This window comes from Macadamia integrifolia, chromosome 7 (assembly GCF_013358625.1).
Source record: "Macadamia integrifolia cultivar HAES 741 chromosome 7, SCU_Mint_v3, whole genome shotgun sequence".
NCBI classification, from domain to species: domain Eukaryota; kingdom Viridiplantae; phylum Streptophyta; class Magnoliopsida; order Proteales; family Proteaceae; genus Macadamia; species Macadamia integrifolia.
This window is the reverse complement of record NC_056563.1, coordinates 19,034,853-19,056,031: the sequence shown is the minus strand read 5'-3', so window position 1 is coordinate 19,056,031 and position 21,179 is coordinate 19,034,853. Positions and strand designations below refer to the sequence as shown.

General features: G+C 37.8%; 1 protein-coding gene across 7 annotated transcripts; it reads right to left on the bottom strand.

Moving 5' to 3' along the window:
* Positions 1-1,820: 1,820 nt before the first annotated feature.
* Positions 1,821-20,746, bottom strand: LOC122084447 (protein root UVB sensitive 4). Of its 7 annotated transcripts, none has more exons than XR_006141899.1 (11): positions 20,092-20,746; positions 19,178-19,324; positions 18,938-19,084; positions 16,772-16,834; positions 16,607-16,683; positions 15,974-16,079; positions 4,255-4,357; positions 3,982-4,133; positions 3,815-3,877; positions 2,874-2,958; positions 2,449-2,589 (listed from the first exon to the last, which is right to left on the bottom strand). XR_006141899.1 is itself a non-coding variant. In XM_042652685.1 (11 exons), the coding sequence occupies exons 1-10, from the start codon at positions 20,551-20,553 to the stop codon at positions 2,922-2,924; spliced, it is 1,353 nt and encodes a 450-aa protein (XP_042508619.1). In that variant the 5' UTR covers positions 20,554-20,745; the 3' UTR covers positions 2,449-2,589; positions 2,874-2,921. The 7 variants fall into 7 exon arrangements, 5 of the variants coding, with proteins under 5 accessions (XP_042508617.1, XP_042508616.1, XP_042508618.1 ...); XR_006141898.1 differs by having other exon boundaries at positions 3,815-3,880; positions 20,092-20,745; XM_042652685.1 differs by having other exon boundaries at positions 2,874-2,951; positions 3,815-3,880; positions 20,092-20,745.
* Positions 20,747-21,179: the final 433 nt, after the last annotated feature.

Genomic DNA, 21,179 nt, shown 5'->3' with positions numbered 1-21,179 from the left:
GAGACGTTTGCTACTACCTATGCAGTCCAATTCCCTAACAAAAAGGCTTAACAGACGGCACCTTCCTCTAAAGCATTCGAGGACCTAAAACCTCAATAGAATCAGGTCAATAAGAGAGGTTTAAGCAAAGATGCCAAATTCGATGTTTAAGGTAAACAGAAATCAAGCAGGGGAGGATCAAGGTCCGAGGCCATTGTTGTAGATTGTATGAGGTCAAGTCTAGGTTTTGGCACAAGATGCATTAGCACTCGTATTTGGCGAGCGATGAGTGCAGTTGGTTTGAATCAAACCAGGGTTCCAACAATTGATTTTTTTGTTTTCTGTTTTTATTTTTTTTATTTTTTAACCCAAATATTATCTAGGACCCGGGGAGTCCCTAGAATTTTCTTAAAATACGCATTAAAGAGAAAATATACACGCAGGAGAAGGGGTGGGTTGGGGGGGGGAGGACACAACCCAACCTTGCAGAGACAATCTCTCACTCTCACCATACTTAAACAACCCGAGACAATAAAAAATTACAACGAAAAATTGGCAAGCTAGCTTTGCCTTCCTAAATGATACGATTAAGACCATTCAGAAGCATCTCATCCAAATGAAACGTGTTATTATGCAAGTCTTCATAAGCTAAATTATCCAAAAAATTAGCTGCATGATTGCTCTCTCAGTAAATGAGACATGCACTCTGAGACAGTCACAAAGTGAAATCGCCTCCTGAAATCAGTACCAACAACTCCACAGCTGACATGATCTTTGAGAGATAAGTAACAATTAATGATGAGTCGGAATTACTAGGTCTATGAATCCCATGTCTACGCACAAATGGAGACCCTCCCGAAGAGCTCTCATTTCAACCACAAAATTGAAACAAACCCCATAAAATTTGGAAAAAGCTGCCAAAACCTACCCTCTTCCTAATTATGCCTCCACCTCCACTATCCCAAGACTGCCTTTATTTGCACCATCAACATTAAGCTTTAACAGCATTGAAGAGCCTTTTGTCTAATAAGAGGAGGGTTCAAAAGAGAAAAATCTGGGGTTCAAAAGAGAATAATCTGTAAGATGAGGTCATCTCGCATGTAAGGAGTTTTAGTAAACTTCGAAGGGTAGAGGATTTCTGCCACAATTTTACTTTTTCAATAATGGACCCCACCGTGGGGTCCAACAATTTATGGTTAGTTGCTTCCTTGTTGCATGCTACCTCTACGTCATTATGATTAGTCCACATATATTATTCCATGGAGAAACATCTTTGTAAAACAAGGGTAAGACTGCTACATTATGACTCTCCCTACACCCCACAGTGACAGGATCATTGTGCATCATGTACTCTACTTCCTCAGATGGTTTGCTTCGATTTGACTCTTCCACGTTTTTTTCAACAATGCTAAACTACTTTTATCCGAGGTTTAAAGAAAGCAAAGGACAAGGATGAGACGTTACTAAAGTCTAGTGCAAATCAAAGGTTTTGCATAACGTGAACGTTAGCACCAGGTCATGGCTTTGGAGCTCCATCCCTATATTTTTCTGTCTATAAATCTCTTTACTCATTTTTTTTATCCAACCCTCTAACGAAGTAGTGCTTTCTATTTAAGCAGTTAGATTACCTTGTTATGCACAAAAAAATTAAAATCTATAACACAGGAACAGTAGTGCTTCTATTTAAGCATTTAACTTACCATGTTATAAAAAAAAAAAACCCTGACACAATAATTTCAGTGGATGTTATAAATCATTTCAAGTAATATATATATAAATATATTTTCTCATTAAAAAAAAATCAAATAATTCTCTAGCACGCTATAAAAGATTTAACGATGGCAAATGTAACAAGTCCACAAGTTCTAATACCAATAATCACTGACATGTAGCATATAAACTAACACAACGCTTTATCAAAGTTATTGTTCATTTTCTTACCCATCTTAAAGGATAAAAATTTGGGGGAAAAAAAAAACAAAAAAAATCTAAGGGTGGTGTAAGAGTTGTCAACTGTCACAATCTCACATGTACCTTCTCCAATGTATTGGCATAGATGCTCCCAGACATTCGATCCAATTGCTTATTAGATTGATGGCACCTGTTATGGTTCTTTCCAGATAACCAACCAAACATATAGTCTAGTCATTGGAAAGTCCCTTTCAGCACAATCATTTCCTTTTCATGATTGTATATCACAAAGGGCCCAACTAAATGAAAGCTTTGTGTTTTTCTTTTCTTTATGTTTCCTAAACAGCTAGAGATGATTTTACATAATTTACAGATGGTCACCAGAGTGTTTCAAATCATTGTCAAAATTTCTTGGGGCCGACAGAGAAGAGCTCACAAGACTTGAATCTCAATATCCACTCAGCTGTCTAACAAAGTATAACGAATTTGCTCTTGTCCACTTAATAAAATATTTTGAGCGGCCCAACCAGATTTTTGAATTTCTTCCTTCAATAAGTTAACATCAACCTCTGAACATCGCTTACTGTCTTCAACCACATTAAACCACTCCTTGATAACAGATTCTGACATGTAACGAGCTTCAAGAATGTGCTCCCACCTGTTACTGCACTGTAGCAGTGCCTTCCGGATATGGCATGCCTGCAGAACAGCAAAATGACATATATATGATCTAAAACTTTTAGTTGATGAAAAGAAGTAACAACTCCCTAATCATTCCATCCATTAAAATGAACTCATACCAATGTCCAGTGGTAGAGAAAAATGAAAATAACAATATGTAGTCATAGATAGTATGAAGATTTCCACAACCATCGATTCTCATACAAATAGTTCCAATCGACTCTAAGTACCCACTACAAGTGAATAACAGTGCTGCAATTGAATATGAAAGAGGTGCTTATGTCAGGTCAGAAGAAGCTGACCTATTCATCTCTGCCACATGCAGAAGTAGGCAAGTCAGAACACCCCATCTAATGATAATATGGCTCAAATTTCTTCAGCTAAAATCTCGCATGATGATCATATCAATTAATCTCCTGTATCTTCCTGGCAGCAAGAACTAGATGGTTGACTTAAAAAAGTTGTATCGTAATGGTCAGTCCTGGAACCACTGTTACAAGGACTGGCTGATATGGCCCAGTTTGCCCAATCTGGATTCACATCGGATCCTTAAGTCTGATCTATTATACAGAATCCCACCAACCACTGGCAACATCAGGATTTTTCTTCCTGGATTGGTCAAACTTATCCAGATTGTTATTGCAATCTTGGGAATGATCTGGGGTTTGATATTGAACTTCTTAAATCCTTGCCTGGGAACCCTTGGATGTGTGGTAGAGGAAAATAGACACATGACTGTCCAGATTATCGCCCAGAAAGGGGAAACAGTCTATACCATTACAAGTACTCTGATCATCTGTATTAGACCATCAGACAAATCAGACCACTTGAATCGTCACTAACCATGGGACCACCAGGCAGAGCAATTGCCTGAAAAATTTTCAAATGTTTAACCTCATTTCATCCCTAGAGATGCCAATGGGGTGACTTAAACCCAAGAAGGTAAGTGTTTTTGAGTTCTTTCAAAAAATTTAGAAGCGACACTGTTGTGAATTACTGTTAAATTTTATTTTACCTTGTCATATAATTTTCTTTTATAGTTTTATTACAGTAGTTTGACAGGACTGTACAGACAGCTGGACTAGCTGAAGGACCATCAACCGAAAAAGGGGTTTGGGAGCGCAGTCTGATGTCCAATCTATTTTTACAAGTTTCTAATAAGAAGCTAATCTGACTAATGCAAGAACCATAATCTTTACCATCAGCTGGAATTCTAGTAGGATTACAACGTAGTTCCTTTTACCTGCAAAAAACCCATAATAATATCTGTTGTGCCTGCTCCTTCACGTAGACAAAGAAGAATGCCCTGCTGAAATACCAAACAAAAAATATTAAAGGAGAAAATATTGGGCCAATAAGAGCACATAAACCATGCTATATTAAGAGTAAAGCTTTCTCCAGTTTACTAACTTGTCCATTCCTTTTTCTCAAACCTCTGCAGGTCTCCATGCAGATGAAGTAGAAATCTTCACCGCTCAAAGATCGCATTGTCAGCATTGAAATCTTTGGTATTGGGTCCTTCGGATCGACACATCCTATCCTGATTGGCCATTGCCCTCTGCCTGATGCAAAAGCTCACTAATTATTTGTAAGCTCCACTGTATATGTCCTCTCAATTTTCAAGCAACTTATATGGAAGCACTGAAATTTAGCAACGTAGAATGTGCTTGAAAAAGGCCTCACCTTTGCTCCACAGAAAATTCATGCCTTCCTCCTTACTAACCTCTGGTGGTGAAGGAACAAATCCCAGCTGAATCCATGTATCCAGAATAATCTCGAGCCTATCCTGAACAAGAAATCCAATTTGAGGGACTGGGGTTAGAAATTAATGTAAAACTAGAATCACTGATCCTAATCCTAGGAAGGATCTGAAATTCTGGCTGAATAGAGAAGATGTCCTCCACTAGGCTTGGTTCTAGCTCTCAAACACTCTCTCACAGCAAACAAATAAAAGAAAAATAAGAAAAGAAAAAGAGAATTCGATGGAGGGTTGAGAAGGGGGAAGAAGAAGGTTAGGTTTTGGGCATCTCACCCCTCAAGTTTGGGCATCTCACCCAACTGCATCCTACAACATCACAGCATAAGCCATCTTTTTTTGATCAACTCAAATCTGTCTTCTCATTAAAATTGATGGGCTATAAATAGCCTTACATTGCTTGGACACAAAGACATAATAAAAAAGGAAACCAAAGATAAAAATAAAACCTTCTAATTTAACTTTTAACTTGATAACCAAGTAAGAGTAAATTAGAAACTAACAACTAATGATAAAAAGGAAACTAACCTAAGTTACAAAATAGAAACTTCGTTGAAAATAGAAGCTAATTCAAATTAGCAACTAATGCAAATATAGAAACTACCTCTATTTTCTAATTAGGAAACAAAATAACAAAGGATATAGACTCAAAACAGAACTCTAACTAAACTAATGAATTAAATCCCGTTTTCCTACTTTCTACCCATATTTTAGGCCCATTAAAGTGGCCCATTACAAATAAAACCCATGGGATCAAAGGCCCAACATATACATAACCCAACCCAAGGCTTATTTGCAATAAAATAAGCCCATTAAATGACTTGTCTGCATCAGAAATCACTTGGGGAAAATTCCAGGCAATTGCCTTGTCAGTTCTTAAACTAAAGTATAGCTGTAGTAATGTAGCACCGTACTGCAAAGATGATCCACCAATTCATTAAATGACCTTGTTTTAAGTATGCCAGTGCTAAAAGATACATGTAAGCAACAGAGGTTGCACTTGGTTCATTGAGATCCTGTATCCAGTCTTAATTCTAATTTTTGCTTATTTTTGTTTCTGGACTATGATACAGTCATTGTATAGTCCCAATCCAGAATAGGATGAACCAAAGCCATCTGACAGAGGGGTTTCATGAGGAAACACAATGAATCAATATTGACAGATTACAAAGAGTAACTGGCGTTTACGGTCATACATCTAGAGCATTGGTATGCTAGGCTGCTAGGCCCTGTTCTGATGGTCAGATATTGATGCAGAATTTAGGCACCAAAAGGAAGCAGCAGTGCCAAAGGTAGAAGAAAGAAGAAAAGCCAGCTAGTCTGCGGTTTCAGGAATTCCTAGTCTCTCTAGGAATCCTATTCTCATTGGGAAACCTACTCCTAGTCTACTATGGAGTTCTATTTAAGAAGAGTTCTGTTTCTTTTCCCATTAGACTATGTTTATTTGTCCTAGTTCATGTCGGATTAGGATTTTACAAAGTCCAGTCCTGTTTGGGTTTAGTTATCTTTATTAAGTCAAGTCCTAGAATTAGGAGTTTTGAGTCCATATACAACCAAAGTCTACGTTCTGTTTTTTTGAGTAAGTTCTGGAGTTGTTTTAAGCATTTTGTTGGTCAATAAAGTATCCAGTATGATTACTGGTTGATTTGAGCCATGGAACTAAATCTTGGTTGAAACTGACCGAAATCTCTGAGTTGTCTCGGTTTCGGGCCTGGTTGAAACAAAACCTATGGTTGAAACCCAGCATCAAAACCTTGAAACAAGATCCGGCACATCTCTGTTTTGGGCCTCACTGAAACCAGGTCTGAAACCGAGATCTTGATCCTTGGTTTGAGCTATTTATAGTCATTTTATGAGTCATATTTTGAGAGTCTATATCTATGTAACCAGCCATTTAGGCGTACAAATTTGATAAATAGAAAAATTGGCTTCTCCACTTTTGTTCTGTGAGAACCAGAGCTCTTTTTTCTGCTCTGGTAATTCAGTAAACACCTTGTGGTGAATCCAGGAAGGCATGGTGGTAATTCCAAGCAGTGGGTTTGGCGGGATGCCAACGCTGAGGATTGGGTGGATTTCTGATTCACATTCTTCTTCTATTTTTCTTCTTCCTTTATTAAATCATTTTTTTTGGGGGGGTGGTCTTTGATTTCTAGCTGTCCTAGTCTAAGTCAAACTCTTACAAAACCCTGTCTTTTGCTTATTTCTTAAATCTAAATTTTATAACATTGTTCTGGTTATGTCATTGAATGGTTCCTGTTAACTCTGTTCTAATCCATGAAGTTTCTGCCAACAATTCTTAGGAGTCCTAACTCAAGTTGTTCTCATCTCAGTTTTTGAAATCTGAATTCATAATCTTGTTTTTGATTTCTGTTTAGTCTCAGTTGCTGGTCAATCATCATGTTGCTCATAGCTAAGGGCTATTCTGAGTTTTTTTAGACAAGCAATTCTGGAAATCTGAGCTCGAAAGCTCATCACAACAGGATTCCCTCATATTCCAAAATCTGTCCATACATAGTTGTCAAGACAACAAGGCGACCCAAGGTCTGCAGTATATGACTACATATAATATAACAATGAATATTTTATATAATCATGCCTATGTGCAACATAGAAGCTATATTAATGCAATATGATATAATTATGCTAGTAATGACCTAATATGAAAAAACCAATATATAATAAAAAAATCATAGGATATAATATAAGTATATTCATTAAATGACAAAGCAGTAAACATACAACAACATAAACTCGTGAAGTGTCAACAAAGAGAGCTGTCACCTTGGACCCAAGAAAGGATGTCGCTTCTTTAATAGATAAAGGAATAGATAAAGGTAAGTCTGAACAGTATGGCTATCTTAGTTATGGATCGCAGAGGATATCTGCTCTGTCTGAAAAGCCCAATTTCAAGAAGGCTCATCCCATTTGGGAGAAGAGACCGCTTCCGTATGTTCTTTACCCAAAGACTGGCCCAATGAAGGGGACGCTATCATTGATTTAATGCGAAAGGAAACACTCAATTAATGTGACAAACCAGATGATTCTGTAGTGAGGACATCTAGGCGGCACCTTGACAACTATGTGTCCATCAGAATCTGATCAGGTTGTGCAGGATTGTTCCTCAGCCCATAACTGACCTTCGACCTGACAACTAGACCAACCAGATCTGTTTTAAAGTTGCTTCTTAAATTTCCCTAAGAACTCTATTCCTGCAATTCCGGCTTTCTCTTGGTTTTCAGAAGTCTACTCCTTAGGTGATTTAGAATCCCATCATCAAAACTAATTTCTGTCTGGACAATCCCAACATACTAAGACACAGCTTTTCTTTGGAGGATATGGAGATTTTCCAGTTTAGTTGTCGATATTGCACTGAGAGGTTAGAATTATCTTGGTCTGATGGTAAAAGCTTAGGCCGCCAGCATAATAACGTAGGTCTGAGTCTTAAGAGTGGTAAATTCATGCAAAAAATACAAAAATGGACTTGCATGGGACCATGACCCTTTATGGCCCAATTTCAATCATCAGCAGTAAAGACATTGTTCAAGAGGATCAAGATTCAGGAGTATTTGAGAATAGGGTGTAAGAGTTGGGTGTTCAAGAAAAAGGGTCAGTGTCAATCATAATTCCAACATTTTGCAGGAATAAACTAGAAAGGTTAGTTGAAAGGTCAGGCTAAGGTGATTGAATTTTCCCAACTTTTGAATGCTGCAGGTAGATGAGTGATGGTTTTCTTTGGTTCAGCACAAGGTTCGAAATCTCGTTTTGTTTCGGTGAAATTTCAGCCGAAATGGTGTCATTTTTTTGTTTGTTTCGATTGACTGTTTCGGTGGTCAAATGGCCATATTTTGACATGAAACTTGGTGGATAACTTATTTTAAGGTCAATAAACATGCTTAGAACATAAAAATGCAAAAATATTAGGACATGACATTGTTTTAGAGTTGCACCTTTGTTTGGCAGTAACCATCGAACTGTTCTGAAAATTTTACTTGGTTTTGGAGAAAGAACTTTGAAATAACCTAGAGGGGGGGTGAATAAGATATCCTAGTGAAATTTTAAACCTTTTTTGAATTATGGTTCCCAAAGTGTGATTGCTGAATAAAAATGCGGAATAATAAAATACTCACAATCACACAACACCAAGGTTTATAGTGGTTCGACTCAACTCGAGTCTAGTCCACTCCCTACAAGTTCCACTTGTAAGGTATTCCACTAGTTCTCCCTTTCAGTACAGTAGGTAGGGTAGAAAACCTTTACAGAATCTTGTTTAGGACAAGATTATCCTTACAATCTCTTTCCAGGTAGAGAGGCACCTCTTACAATCCCGTTTCACGGTGGAGAGTCACCCAACTCTTTTAAGGATAAGAGGATCCTTACACAATCCTAATTATAATCTAGGAAAATGTAAAAACAACAAAATTAATCAAGTGGAATAAATTGTTCGAGTTTACTTCGTGCGGTGCATGCAAAAATGAATATGCAAGTATAACTTTGAATGCACCTTTTTGCAGTCTCCCCTAGGTGTGGGCTGATGAGAGAGACTTGGCTGAAGTCTTTTGAGTTCTTGGAGAACGTGTTTGACTTCAATAAAAACATCAATGATAATAGCAGTTAAAACTCACAAATGACTTTGATATGATTGCTTAGAGCTCTCTTAATTGTTAATTATTAAAGTCATTATTGGGGTATTTATATAGGTAGAGGCTAGGCTTAATTAGGGTAATGATATCACCCAATTTGGAAGGAGAATATTTTCTAACGGATAGAAAATTTCTCAATCGGTAGTTGCCGCTTCTTGGCCCAGCCATGAGAAACTAGCTGTTAGACTCATAATATAGCCGTTATATAGCCGTTGGAGTCTTTGGAGGGTCAACCGGCAGTTGCCGCTTCCAACCAGAAGTTGCCGGTTGCTCTCTGTGAACTGTTTAAATCACAGGCAAGTGATCCGGAATTGATCTGGCTAGCCGGTTCAATTTCTGAAAAAATCCAGCAGTTGCCGGTTGACTTCTGTTCGCAGAGTCTGATGGAAAAACCATCATAGAGGTGAAGCGGCAGTTGCCGGTTCCCATCCGACAGTTGCCCGTTGACCTCTGTTTTGTGTTGACTATCTGGCAGTCACACAAGGGGTTTAGAATGCTTTGGGATGATATGTTAAGGATTTCCATGATTAATATGCATGAGTGTGGTGGGTGTGAAGTGTGTGAATTACATCCTAATCTAGGAGTATCCAACTATTCAACTTAACTTCTTCCACATCTTTAATGTCTTCAAATTGATTCTTCCACTTTGTCAATGCCTTTTAGATATCTTCAGAATATCTTTGTGTTCTTCATCTTGAGTTCTTCTAACTCGTCAATCCCGCTTGTATCTTGGGCTTCTTGAAGTGGTCCCTTACATGGTGCTTCCACAATGTGATCCTTTACATGACACTTAGAGAAATAGTTGTTAGAGCTACCACTTGTTGTTATCATCAAAACCTTTATGGAGAGGGATATTCCCAACAAACTTTACCTTTCCTAAGCTTTGAATGTGTAGACTTTGTAGGAATCCAATGGAAGTCAAAATGTGATGATGTGACTACTTAGAGGCTTGTTGGAGACTTGGAGTGTTTTTCCTTCAAAATTTGCAAATGGAACCAAAACCACCAAGACATTCGAGACAGAGTTGAAATTTCGACCGAAATACCGAAATTTCGACCAAGATATGGTATTTATAACACATGGAATGTACTGAGATGATCGAGATACCGAATGATACCGAAATTTTGGCCAAAATACCAAAATTTCGACTGAAATTTTGTACAAATGTTATATCGTATGTAATTTCGTTTCGGAAAAAAAAAAAAAAAGAAATTCGGAAATTCCGAGATTTCGAACCATGGTTCAGCAGGGTTTTATGGATAAAACAACAATCCTCAAGGGTCTAGATGGATTAGTTGGTTCTGGGTGTGGACCATGATTTTTAACAAAGTACCCACTGTTGGTAATGCATTCAATCTAACACCATAGTAGATTTTAGAATTCCGCCCACAAGCAGAATCGTAGGAATTCAAACCAGCAATAGGCGATCTTCGATAACTCCTAAAATAGAACTAAGATCAATCCAAAATTACTACTGAAACTAGGTCTCCCCTAGTACTTCAAACCTCTAAAATTTTATTCCAGTCCAATGGTTGGATATACAGATATGGCAAGTGAATCAAAATAGAAACTACATTACAGAGATAGAAACAAAGCTATAACTTCAGAACCACACAGCAGAACAGCATCAAACAAAGAGTGCATTCTCCGCTCATCATAAAGGACACGATATGTAAGAATCAACTTAAAACAATAACCAGAAGTCACAGTTGATCAACCCAACAGGATAGAAAATAGATATCAGAATTTAGTAACCACCAGCTGTTTCCTATACACTAGGCAGATCAGGCCCCAACTTTGGTCGAAGGCAGGGTAAGAACGTTAACAAGGAAATCCAAAAATTCTCAGCATTCAAAAGGCCAGACATTAAGGCTTTGTACTGTAACGTTCTAAAAAATGGGTTCTGATGTTTTTTTATTTTTTTGGAACAGAAATGGGGTAAAACCTAGATGGGAAGCCCGGGTCAATTTCTTGTTTTTTTGAAATGAACCGGGCACTTATGAGACTTTGGAGTCCTTTTTTTGGAGCATGAGAAACTTGCTTTTCACTTTCAGAATTGATTCTGAGCAAAAGGCACCGAAACATATGTAGCACTTAAGTTACGAAGGGTAAATGGGGAAATTACCATTAAAACATAACAAAAGGTGATGTAGAATCGATGCTGTTGAACCAGGTTGACTCTTCACGCAATCTCAATCGAGATGAACCGGGTCCGATTGCATTTTTGGATTCATTAGGATCTTTAGGATTTTATTTTATTTGGGGATTATCTGCAATCTTTTAATTTAGGTAGTTAATAGTCAATTATGGAGTTACCAGTTTGAGTTTATTTTGTTTATAATTTCCTTAGTTAGAATTTAGGAAGTAATTTGAAGTTGCTAATTTTAGTTTTAGATTTTACTAGGCAAGTTTTAATTTCCAGTTATTATATAAGGGCATGTAATCGAAGTTATTAGACAGATTGAGAAGATGAATTGAGTTTGAGTATTTGTGAAGCCTGTGGGCATGTGTGAGTGATTCCCTTTTCCCGCTTCTTTTTAGTGCGATTTCTCCTTCTCTCCTGCAACTCTGAAACCCCTCTCAAGGATTTCTTCCCTACCCCTACCGGCCCTCCATCAAGTGGTATCAGAGGGGAATATTTTTTTTTATTTTTTTTTCAATGCTGCTGGAACTCTAGAGGGGTTTCAATGCAAAGGGGCAGGCGGTGGGGTAGAGCTGAGGTGATAGGGGAGGGGTTTTGTGTTGTTGCAGAAGATGAAATTTTTTTTTTTGGCTTGCTGTTCTCAGTCTTTGTGGAAACCAGAACTGAGAAGGACAAGGTGGGAAAGAAAAGAGAACAAAGGAGAGGATCTTTTGAAGACTGGCTTAGTTATCAATTGTGGGCCCCATAAGCGATTCAATTCTGACTTTTTGGAACCTGGATCTGAGTCCAACACAAGATTGGTCATGGATTCTTTTGTGTTCAAATTTCGAGTGCGGTTGCCCAATGGAAAGCTTGCTAAATTGTTAATTGATGAGCGACCAAGTTACAATTTTGTCACCAACTCTATAGTGGATATATTGTCAGAGACCGGTCAGATAACTTTTGAGTCGGAGAAAATTGCATTTGTTGAATTTTCTGCTCCTCCTCATTATGATAGTGCTTTTTGTGAAGTGTTTGACTCTCCTCAGCACATCATTAAATTGGGTCGAAACTGGTTGGAACAACGGGACGGTATTCTTGATCGTGACAACAATGTGTGCATCCTCTAACCTTACCACATGAATAAAAAATTTAATCTTCATGGATTGGTTGCGTCAAAGAAAGTGATACCCCCAGTACAACCACAAGATGAATCAGAGGCATCAACACAAGTGGAAGACTGTCCTATTGTGGAACAGGTGATAACCATAGAAAGTGAGAAGATTGTGGATCAAGCAATGAAGGGCATCAATGTAGTGCCACTTGTTCACCTTCATGAATTTGTTCTTCCCCAAAATTTTTCGAACTTGAATGCACCTCCAAAGCTTCACATCATGGATTTTGTTCGCGATGCAGACGGCGAGCAATTCACCCCAGTTCGCTAGTTTTTATTGTTATTATTCTATAAAACTCGTGGACGAGTTTTTCTCAACGTCGGGGGAGTTGATGTAGAATCGATGCTGTTGAACCAGGTTGACCCTTCAGGCAACTCAATCGAGATGAACTGGGTCCGATTGGATTTTTGGATTCATTAGGATCTTTAGGATTTTATTTTATTTTGGGATTATTTGCAATCTTTGAATTTGGGTAGTTAATAATCAATTAGGGAGTTACCAGTTTGAGTTTATTTTGTTTCTAGTTTCCTTAGTTAGAATTTAGGAAGTAATTTGAAGTTGCTAATTTTAGTTTTACATTTTACTAGGCAAGTTTTAATTTTCAGTTATTATATAAGGGCATGTAATCGAAGTTATTAGACAGATTGAGAAGATGAATTGAGTTTGAGTATTTGTGAAGCCTGCAGGCGTGTGTGAGTGATTCACTTTCCCCCTTCTTCTTAGTGCGATTTCTCCCTCTCCCTTGCAACTCTGAGACCCCTCTTAGGGATTTCTTCCCTACCCCTACCGGCCCTCCATCAAAAGGTCTGTTTCAACGGTATTGTAAACCCTAACGCCACTTTGCACTTGGAGAATGTCTAGAGAAGAGAAGAGAAGAGAAGCAGAGCTGAAACGAAGAGTAGAGTTGCCACCATCTTTGATCTGCCGTCCGTCCGCGAGGTGGGATGCGTTCTCTCTCTCTCTCTCCCCCCACTGATTTTGCTTATTTTGCAGGTTTTCTGTTGTTTCAGCGAGTTCGAACCTTCGAGGTTCCTCTGTGCACGAAGGTATGGGCATTATGATTGCATATGCCATGTTTGAACAGAATACGATAGAATAGAAGATAATATAGAGTAGCAGTAGAGAAAGAGGACTTGCAGGATGAGCCAGTGGACTTTCTCAGTTGCAGCAAACTACGGTTGTCCTCTCTTCTTCTCCTTTCTCCTCCTCCTTCAACCCTTATTAACTTCGTGACATGTGGTTAGTCTTTTTAAAACAATCCAGTGCAATCCAATGCCGGCATCAAAAAGTATGACTCAAGAGAATGATCGATCAACCCACCTTTGCGTGGAAACTAATCTTAATCCCAAGGATGATACCCAATTGGTGTGTCGATAACATAGAAGGCTCTGAGGTTTGTCAAAGCAGCCAAGGACCACCCCTACAAGTAGCACCAGATGCATCAAGATTAGTGAATTTGAGGCACTACTCCTTGTGCGGTATCAAGTGTTACAGAACTAATGAGTAAATGGGTCATAGAAGCAAATGCTTTCTCTTTTATCGCAAGGCTATCGGTGAAGAAGCCAGCCCAGATACCATGACCAAACACTAATGGGAATGAGACTACAAATGCTTCAAAATTTTAAGCAACAACATACAGTTGCTATTCTTAGGAGTGAAAAGAAATGATAAATTAATTTCAACCTGAAATTCTCCAATGCCAGGAAAGACTCATCCTTGATTTTGTGGATAGAGGAAGACCCACTTCAATGCCTGTAATAAGTCACATCTCTAACAAATCTGACATGTTCTTTCTAATGCTCTTCATGAAGTCCTTCTAAACTTCTGGAAATGGATACTCTGTTTTGCAACAGGGAAAAATAAATAGCTGATGATGGGGGACCATTGCCATTCATGGTTGAGGATAGGGTCTTGTGCCCTGACCATATTTTGCTGGTAGTCTCCAAGAGAATCCACGTTTTAGTTTTGCCAATTATTATGATGATTGATTGATAATAAGCAGAACACATTCTGTATTGGTTTAGTGAAATCCACCTCAAACCAGTTCTATATTGCCCCTTCATTCTCAGTCTGTCTTAGATGAATAGTATCTATATTTTATCCGCAAGGAGGATATGACCATCATATTAATCGATCGCAAAGAAACATGGCGAAATATTTCATATTTGACGTGACAACCGTGTTGTTGATATGGAACTTGATCATATCAGTTATTCTCATTTATGTTTTATTTTGACTTTAGCTATTTGTGTAATAATGGTTTTCATAACTTAGGAGCTATTAAAAAACCATTGACTATCCTTAGATTTTATTTAAAAATCACAACTTTGACACCCATGGTAAAGATGACATTTTATGTAAATATTGGTTCCTGTTAGAAATGATTATGTTAAATGCAAACCATACAGGTTTCTGTTTCTTCCAGGTTACAAAATCAACTTTTTTTTTTGTTACCATACAACATTTAAGATGCAGAATCACTCCAAAAAAATAGAAATGCAAAAAAGTGTGCCAAGCCCAGAATCATGTTTAAAAAACAGAATCGTTACAGTACAGAGCCTAAGATAACAATACCTCAAAGTTGGAGCAAATAAACACCTAGACAGAGGTGCCGCCATTCAGTATTATGTGCATCAGTTCAGCAGTGACCTCCAGTGGTTAATCCTCAGTTAGAGACACTGGGATTCCATATTATTGCAAACAGCAGCCGAGGATCGACTGAAACAAAGAACTTACCCACCTGGGCTCCAGGAGAATGAAAGAAGATAGAAAATAGAAAGAAAGTGATATGGTTGCGCCTTCCGCCCGAACCTAGGTTAGAATCCCACTACGGTTTCTGCATCCCACAGACAAGATCTGTTTCTCACAGAATAACAGCATAAAGCCTCCAACCAATTGTCCAAATAAAAAACAGCCAAATTAGAAACAACATTCTAGAACATAGTAAATCAGAAACTAACTATTTAATCCCATATAAGACTTAAATCCATTAAATTAGGGCTTAAAGAATTGGCCGATTACAGTAATAAATTAAAAAAATATTAAGCCCATGGCCCATATAATCCATTGAGCCCTCAAATTATGCCAAACTTAAAGCAAACTTGAAACATATATTAAGTTGGACCCCAAAAAGTACCAAACCCAAATCAACAGGCCCATCATCTCTTTCTGGAATTGTGCATCAGTTGGGAACTAATAAAGGTCGTTTATTGTGACTGGATGGATCATATAGTTATAGACCACAGAACTACTTCAACCACTATAAAGATCAGAAAGGAAATAATGGATTGCATAAAAACCAGAGTCAGTAAGTCAGTAACCAGCAGCAGCATACCTGTAATACCAAGTAAAACAAGCGAATTTTCCACAGCAAAAAGTGCTTCACATTTCCTACTGATTTCAAAATTCCAAGTCAAAATAACAAGCATAGACAATCTAATTGGTTATTTAATTACACTAGACAGATCCCACTTCAATTTGGATTGCTGCAAATCTTTCCACGATGATCAGAATAAAAGGATACCAAATGACAATATATGGGTATGAAACAAAACTTATCTGATCTGTATAATGTGTTACTTTAACTAGGAGTCTAGGATACAAACAACCTAGTCACAAATGTAAGTCTCAGGACAATTCAAACCAACCAGTTGTACAACATCTTATGGACTAATTGCAAGCAATACACAGTAATCATGGAGAGACCAACCTTTGTTAGTGTTTGTAGATGGACGTGCTTGAGTCCTTGGTAGATCCCAAAAAGGTCAATGGCAGAGAAAATTGGGTACACAACAAAAGGCAGACCAGCTTGCAATCTTGCACAAGAAGCTAGTTAGGATCTAGATAGCACAGTTCTTAGCCAAGATCAGTAACTAAACATAAAATAAGAATAGAATGATAACATTATTGTCCAAACAGCATAAACTTGAAATTTTATTGGTGGGGGTCTTCTTGGGGCAAATTAGTAGTTATTGCTTCATAAGGCAGTCAAAAAATATGAACAAGAACCTCTTGAAGGGACCGTCTTGGAACCCTAACTGCCCAAGTAAATTTGTGGCTGTTCTTTGACTAAATAGTTACAGGGAGCAACGGGGGAAGTAAATAAGACATTGTCACAATTACTTGTAGAAAATAAAGAATCAGTTATGGATGAATGCACTCTAGTTAGAATAATTTATAGCCATTATATCTGCAAATTATAACCTTCATATAGAATTAAGAAAGAAGTGCCATAGAAATATAGAATATCATTCCAGAGTAGATTTACAATTCCATCACAGAAGATATGGAAGTACACCAAAATTATACATCAATTTTACGATGCAGAGACGAAAAGGAATACCTTTGGTCATTCTTGCATAATGCATTCAAGAGTGCAGCAAGCAGTAATCCGACATTATCAAAGCAAACTGTTTGAATCTGAACCAAATCAAAGATATGTTTAAAATTTAACTACAAATATGTAATGACAGTTAGGAAAACACATGCTTGGTAAATAAGAACAAACCAGTGCTTTCGCAGAAACTTCACTAAGATTATCTGCTATTGCAAAGCTTCGGTGTACTGTAGACTGTTCATGCAGCAACAACAAATGATATTAGATCTCCACAAAAGAAAAATTTTTTTTTTTTCAACCAACAAAAAAGATAGTTGTAAATAAAAAATAAGTTAATCATTCATTAAAAGAATTCAGAGCTCCCAGCTTCCCAACAAAGATGCATTGAAAAGTTTGGGAAAGAAACAATCTATATGCAACATATCGGAAAAGGGAAAGGAAATTTCGATGTAATATATACCAGAGACCTATACGGTCCCTCACCAATAGGGTGGAAGGTGGATTCAGGGCTGAACAGTTATATATATATATATATATATTTTTTTTTTGAATAGCTAATAGAACATTGTTGAAAGAAGTATTGATGATCAATAGACAGAAACTATGAGCAAAAACATCTGTTGGACAGTATGAGTGATGGATGGGACTGGTCAATCTGAGCTCAGAGAAGTTAAGAAGGGAGAACTGGAGGCAAAAGAGGATTCCCACTTTTACAGGATCAAAATTTGGTGTTGCACCTTGTTTGACAAAGAGTTTTCATGAATGACACTTGTATGTTAATACGTAGAGAGACATGTCAAGCATAAGCTTGAGAAAAGTGTTCAAGTGGTAATGATAGATGGGAAAAGCCCAGTGGCCACATTAGCCAATTTCTTAAGTATCAGTTTAGTTACTTTCTATAAGCATTCAAAATAGAGGACACTGTTTTAGCAAGACATACACTTCTGATTGCGACTCTCCCCTTCTTATCTTTCTCAACTTCCCGCATTCATCCAATTTCCCACAAATTCAGTTTAACCTATTCCCTTAGGAACCACAGATTTGAAATGGGGACAATAACAACAAAATTGAAAGAGAATCACATTCTGTAATATTGTATATAAATACTTTCACTTCCTAGGCTGCAGGGGCATCCTCTTCCTATCCCATTACTTTGCCTTGGCATGAGGTATACCCAACAGGATGATTTTTGACGAGGAGGAGGTGGAGATAGACACCCCTGGGCCCTCTGTCCTCCTTCCTGATAGCGCTAACTATGTAAGTATATTTTCCTTTCTTTTCTTCCCTTTTTGTTCTGTTTATTTATTAACCTTCTGTTGATTTGGGGAATTGAGCTTATGTCAATTAGACACCAGCCCCTCTTTATTTATAGTGGAGAAAAGAATGTTCTAGAATATCCAAAATACCCTTAAAGACTAAATCACTCTTAAACCCCAAATTACAACACTCCCCCTCAAGTTGGTGCATACATGTCAAACATGCACAACTTGCTAACAATAGGATGAAATTTTTTTCCACCCAGACTCTTAATGAATATATCAGTTAGCTGAGCTTCAGAGGTCACAAAAGGAATGCAGATAATGCAAATTGGTCAGGTTCTTTAGAGATTAATCATAAATGGACTTCATCAGAGATAATGTAATAAATCCTTGGAAATTGACTCGAAAGTCCACTGACTCCTCAAGAGGCAATTTGCAAGATAATAGATTAATAATCACAGCAAAATGTAAAATAAAATAAAATTTTAAAAGCATAGGAAAATATTAAGAAACTTCTGAAAGTATATATTTCTCGGATGTTGAATCAAAGACCGGATTATCATAACCTGTATTGTAATGAATTTTACCAAGTAACTTTGTTAACATAGTCTCTGATAATAGATTATGTTTTATGAGTTTCTCAAACATAACATGAAAACATAGCATCAACAAAATGGAGTTCCAAGTTGACTCTTCAAGCGTTTATATAGAAGTTCCCTGAGAACAAAAAGGAAAGGATGATGTGCTACCAAATCCAGCAAAGGAAACATAATAGGTGCTACAGGAAGGAAAGGAGCTCAAAATCATAAGGTTTTTTTCTTCCATTGATTCTTTCACACTAGCTTCTGGGGTTTCTCAAGTTTCATTATATGATTAACAATCTCAACCAGCATCACCAGAGTAACTCTTGTGACTTGTCTGACTACAAGAAAATGGTGCAATGACTTGTTCAGGTCTCAAAACATTGAGAAAAATTAAACAACATCATTGTCCGCCAACTAAAGAAACTAATCCCAAGCACTATATTGAAAATAACAGTATCTTAGTCACCCTGAAAGCTTAAGAGACGAGGGCTTACACCAGTTGATAGGAAGCAAGCCAGACTAATTTGTTTAGCAATGTTGGCCACAGTAGCAAGAAGTAGGAAGTACCGCGGGAACACTGGAGTCAGCAATTCAATGCCAATACTCAAGCTGAACAAAATGGATGTTGATAACCTAACCCTCTTCACAAGAGAAAATGACATGTATTAGAAACTAAAAGATCATTCCATTCACATTCCAAAGGAACTATGTTTTGAGCAAGAACATATGTATACCTTCAAATTTGTATCAAATGCAGATGCCATGCTAGCCGTGTAAATGCATCGACTAAGCCGTCCAAGACCATCCTTCAACAGCCAGTTCAGTGCAGCAGCTGATGGAAGGGAACGGGAGTATCCAATACCTATAGCTCGAAACATTGCCTAATATCACCATCCCACATGTTAAAGAACTCCCAAGGATGCTGTCACATTATAGTCTAAATCAAGTGTCCCAAATGATACTAAACTTGTAATAAATTCATTGACGGCACTGTGAGATGGTTGAACAAAAACAAATCATGTCCATGAGTGACAAGTTCCTGTCCCCAAATCATTTCTGGTAAATTTCCACAAGTGTTAAGATTCTTGTTTGCTTGATTTCTGGGTAAGTTTTTCCATTATTTGGTATAATTGCAAATGGTGCTATACCTAGGAATAGATCCAAAATGTTGATTGGAAAGCCATAGGATAATAGTCAAAATAACATGAGAATGATTACAATGCTAGCAGTTCACTGAGCCAGTTTTCTTCTTCAGGCTGTCAAAGTACCAACTTTAGATATCCCAGTATACATCAGTTTGAGGAATCAGAGTCGAATTGAAAAAATTGCCCGATTCTGATTGCCTGATCCTGATTGCAGCCGATTCCTTCAACTTTCTTCTGAATTGCTCATTATTCATGTTTGCTTCATTTTTTGACATTGTTTCTTTCTTTTCGTCAATGAAATATCAGATAATTAATCAAAATTAAGAACCCCAAATTTATCAAATCAAAAACTCCCTCCCCCAACCGCTCCCCCCACCCCCCCCCCAAAAAAAAAAAAAAAAAAAAAAACCTTTGTTTCCTCTTCCTAATTTCAATTTGAAACCATGTCAGTCATTCTCCAATACCGGCCGCAACCTGAAAGAAACAAAATCTGATTTTTTTACCTGAGTAGCCAGAACCTGGAGAGCAGAACTGAAGACTCGATGCAAGAACTTCCACTTCACGTAATCCATGTAATTTTCATGAACTTGCCGAGGAATGAGGAAGTTCCGTACTCCTGAACCACAGAAGTGTAAAATTTTTCGAAACCAATCATCGAATGTGAAACAGTCCAAAGTATCAGCACCGAAAGATACCAATTGTAAATGGGTTCCATCCCAAGAATAACGAGAACTCCGACCAGACTTGCGGATTACTACAGGAAGGCGTTCGACCGTTGCAGGTCCCTCTCCTCTGTCAAAGTCATACCCATACGAAGTCTTCAAGGAATTTGAAGAAATTGATATTCTTCGATTGAGTTCCCGTTGCTGGACTGTAGGGTTGTCGATTATCCACTGAGGTTGAAGCGTTTTCCTATAAAATTGGAATCGAGAGGCATCAGAAGTGATGCAGAACGACGATTGCATGGGAAGAAGATGATTGGAGACAGAAGTTCAAATTGGCGATTGAACGTTTGCAGATTAACGTCTCACAGTACACATAAATCCTTAAACCCTAACAAAAGGAGTATGAGAAGATAAAGAACAGAAACAAAAGCTTCTATTCCGCCAAAAAGTGTTCTTGTCCCTCCGATTTGACTTCGCCTCACCGATGTGATTGCTTTAAACTGAAGCCGTTAAATGGGTAACCCGCGCGTTATAGTGACGCGCCCTCGGAGTTTTTTGGCGGGAGCTCCATAGCACGTGCACTAAACGAGGGCAAATTCGACTTTTAATTTAAGAACGGCTAGATATAAAGGGGTTTGCCAGTTTGGGAGAGTGACGACATTACTACGTTATACAATCTTTCACCTCGGAGGGCTCTATTTACTCTGCGGTTCCGATCGCTGAGGCGACGTAGCACGGTAGCGGGACTTCGAAGTGGTAGTTGATCTTCTTCATCTTCTCAATTTTTGCTTTTCTTTTCCAAACTTAATCTTATACATCATCTTCTTCGTTACTGTTATTATTGGAATCCCAAATTGGAATTGTTGGACCACGAAATCTTTCGGATTTTCCTCTTTATTTCACTTTTCAATGGTGGGGTTTAGGGT

Bases quoted from the DNA above. Each gene is read 5' to 3' on its own strand.
- LOC122084447 (XM_042652682.1), bottom strand. From the start codon at position 20,553: ATGCAATCGTCGTTCTGCATCACTTCTGATGCCTCTCGATTCCAATTT. The intron at 16,080-16,606 runs GTATTCCTTTTC...TTCTTGTGCAAG, and splicing joins TTATGCAAGAATGACCAAAG to ATTGCAAGCTGGTCTGCCTT. The intron at 4,358-15,973 runs GTTGGTCTCTCC...TTTCTTGTTCAG, and splicing joins ATCTACAAACACTAACAAAG to GATAGGCTCGAGATTATTCT.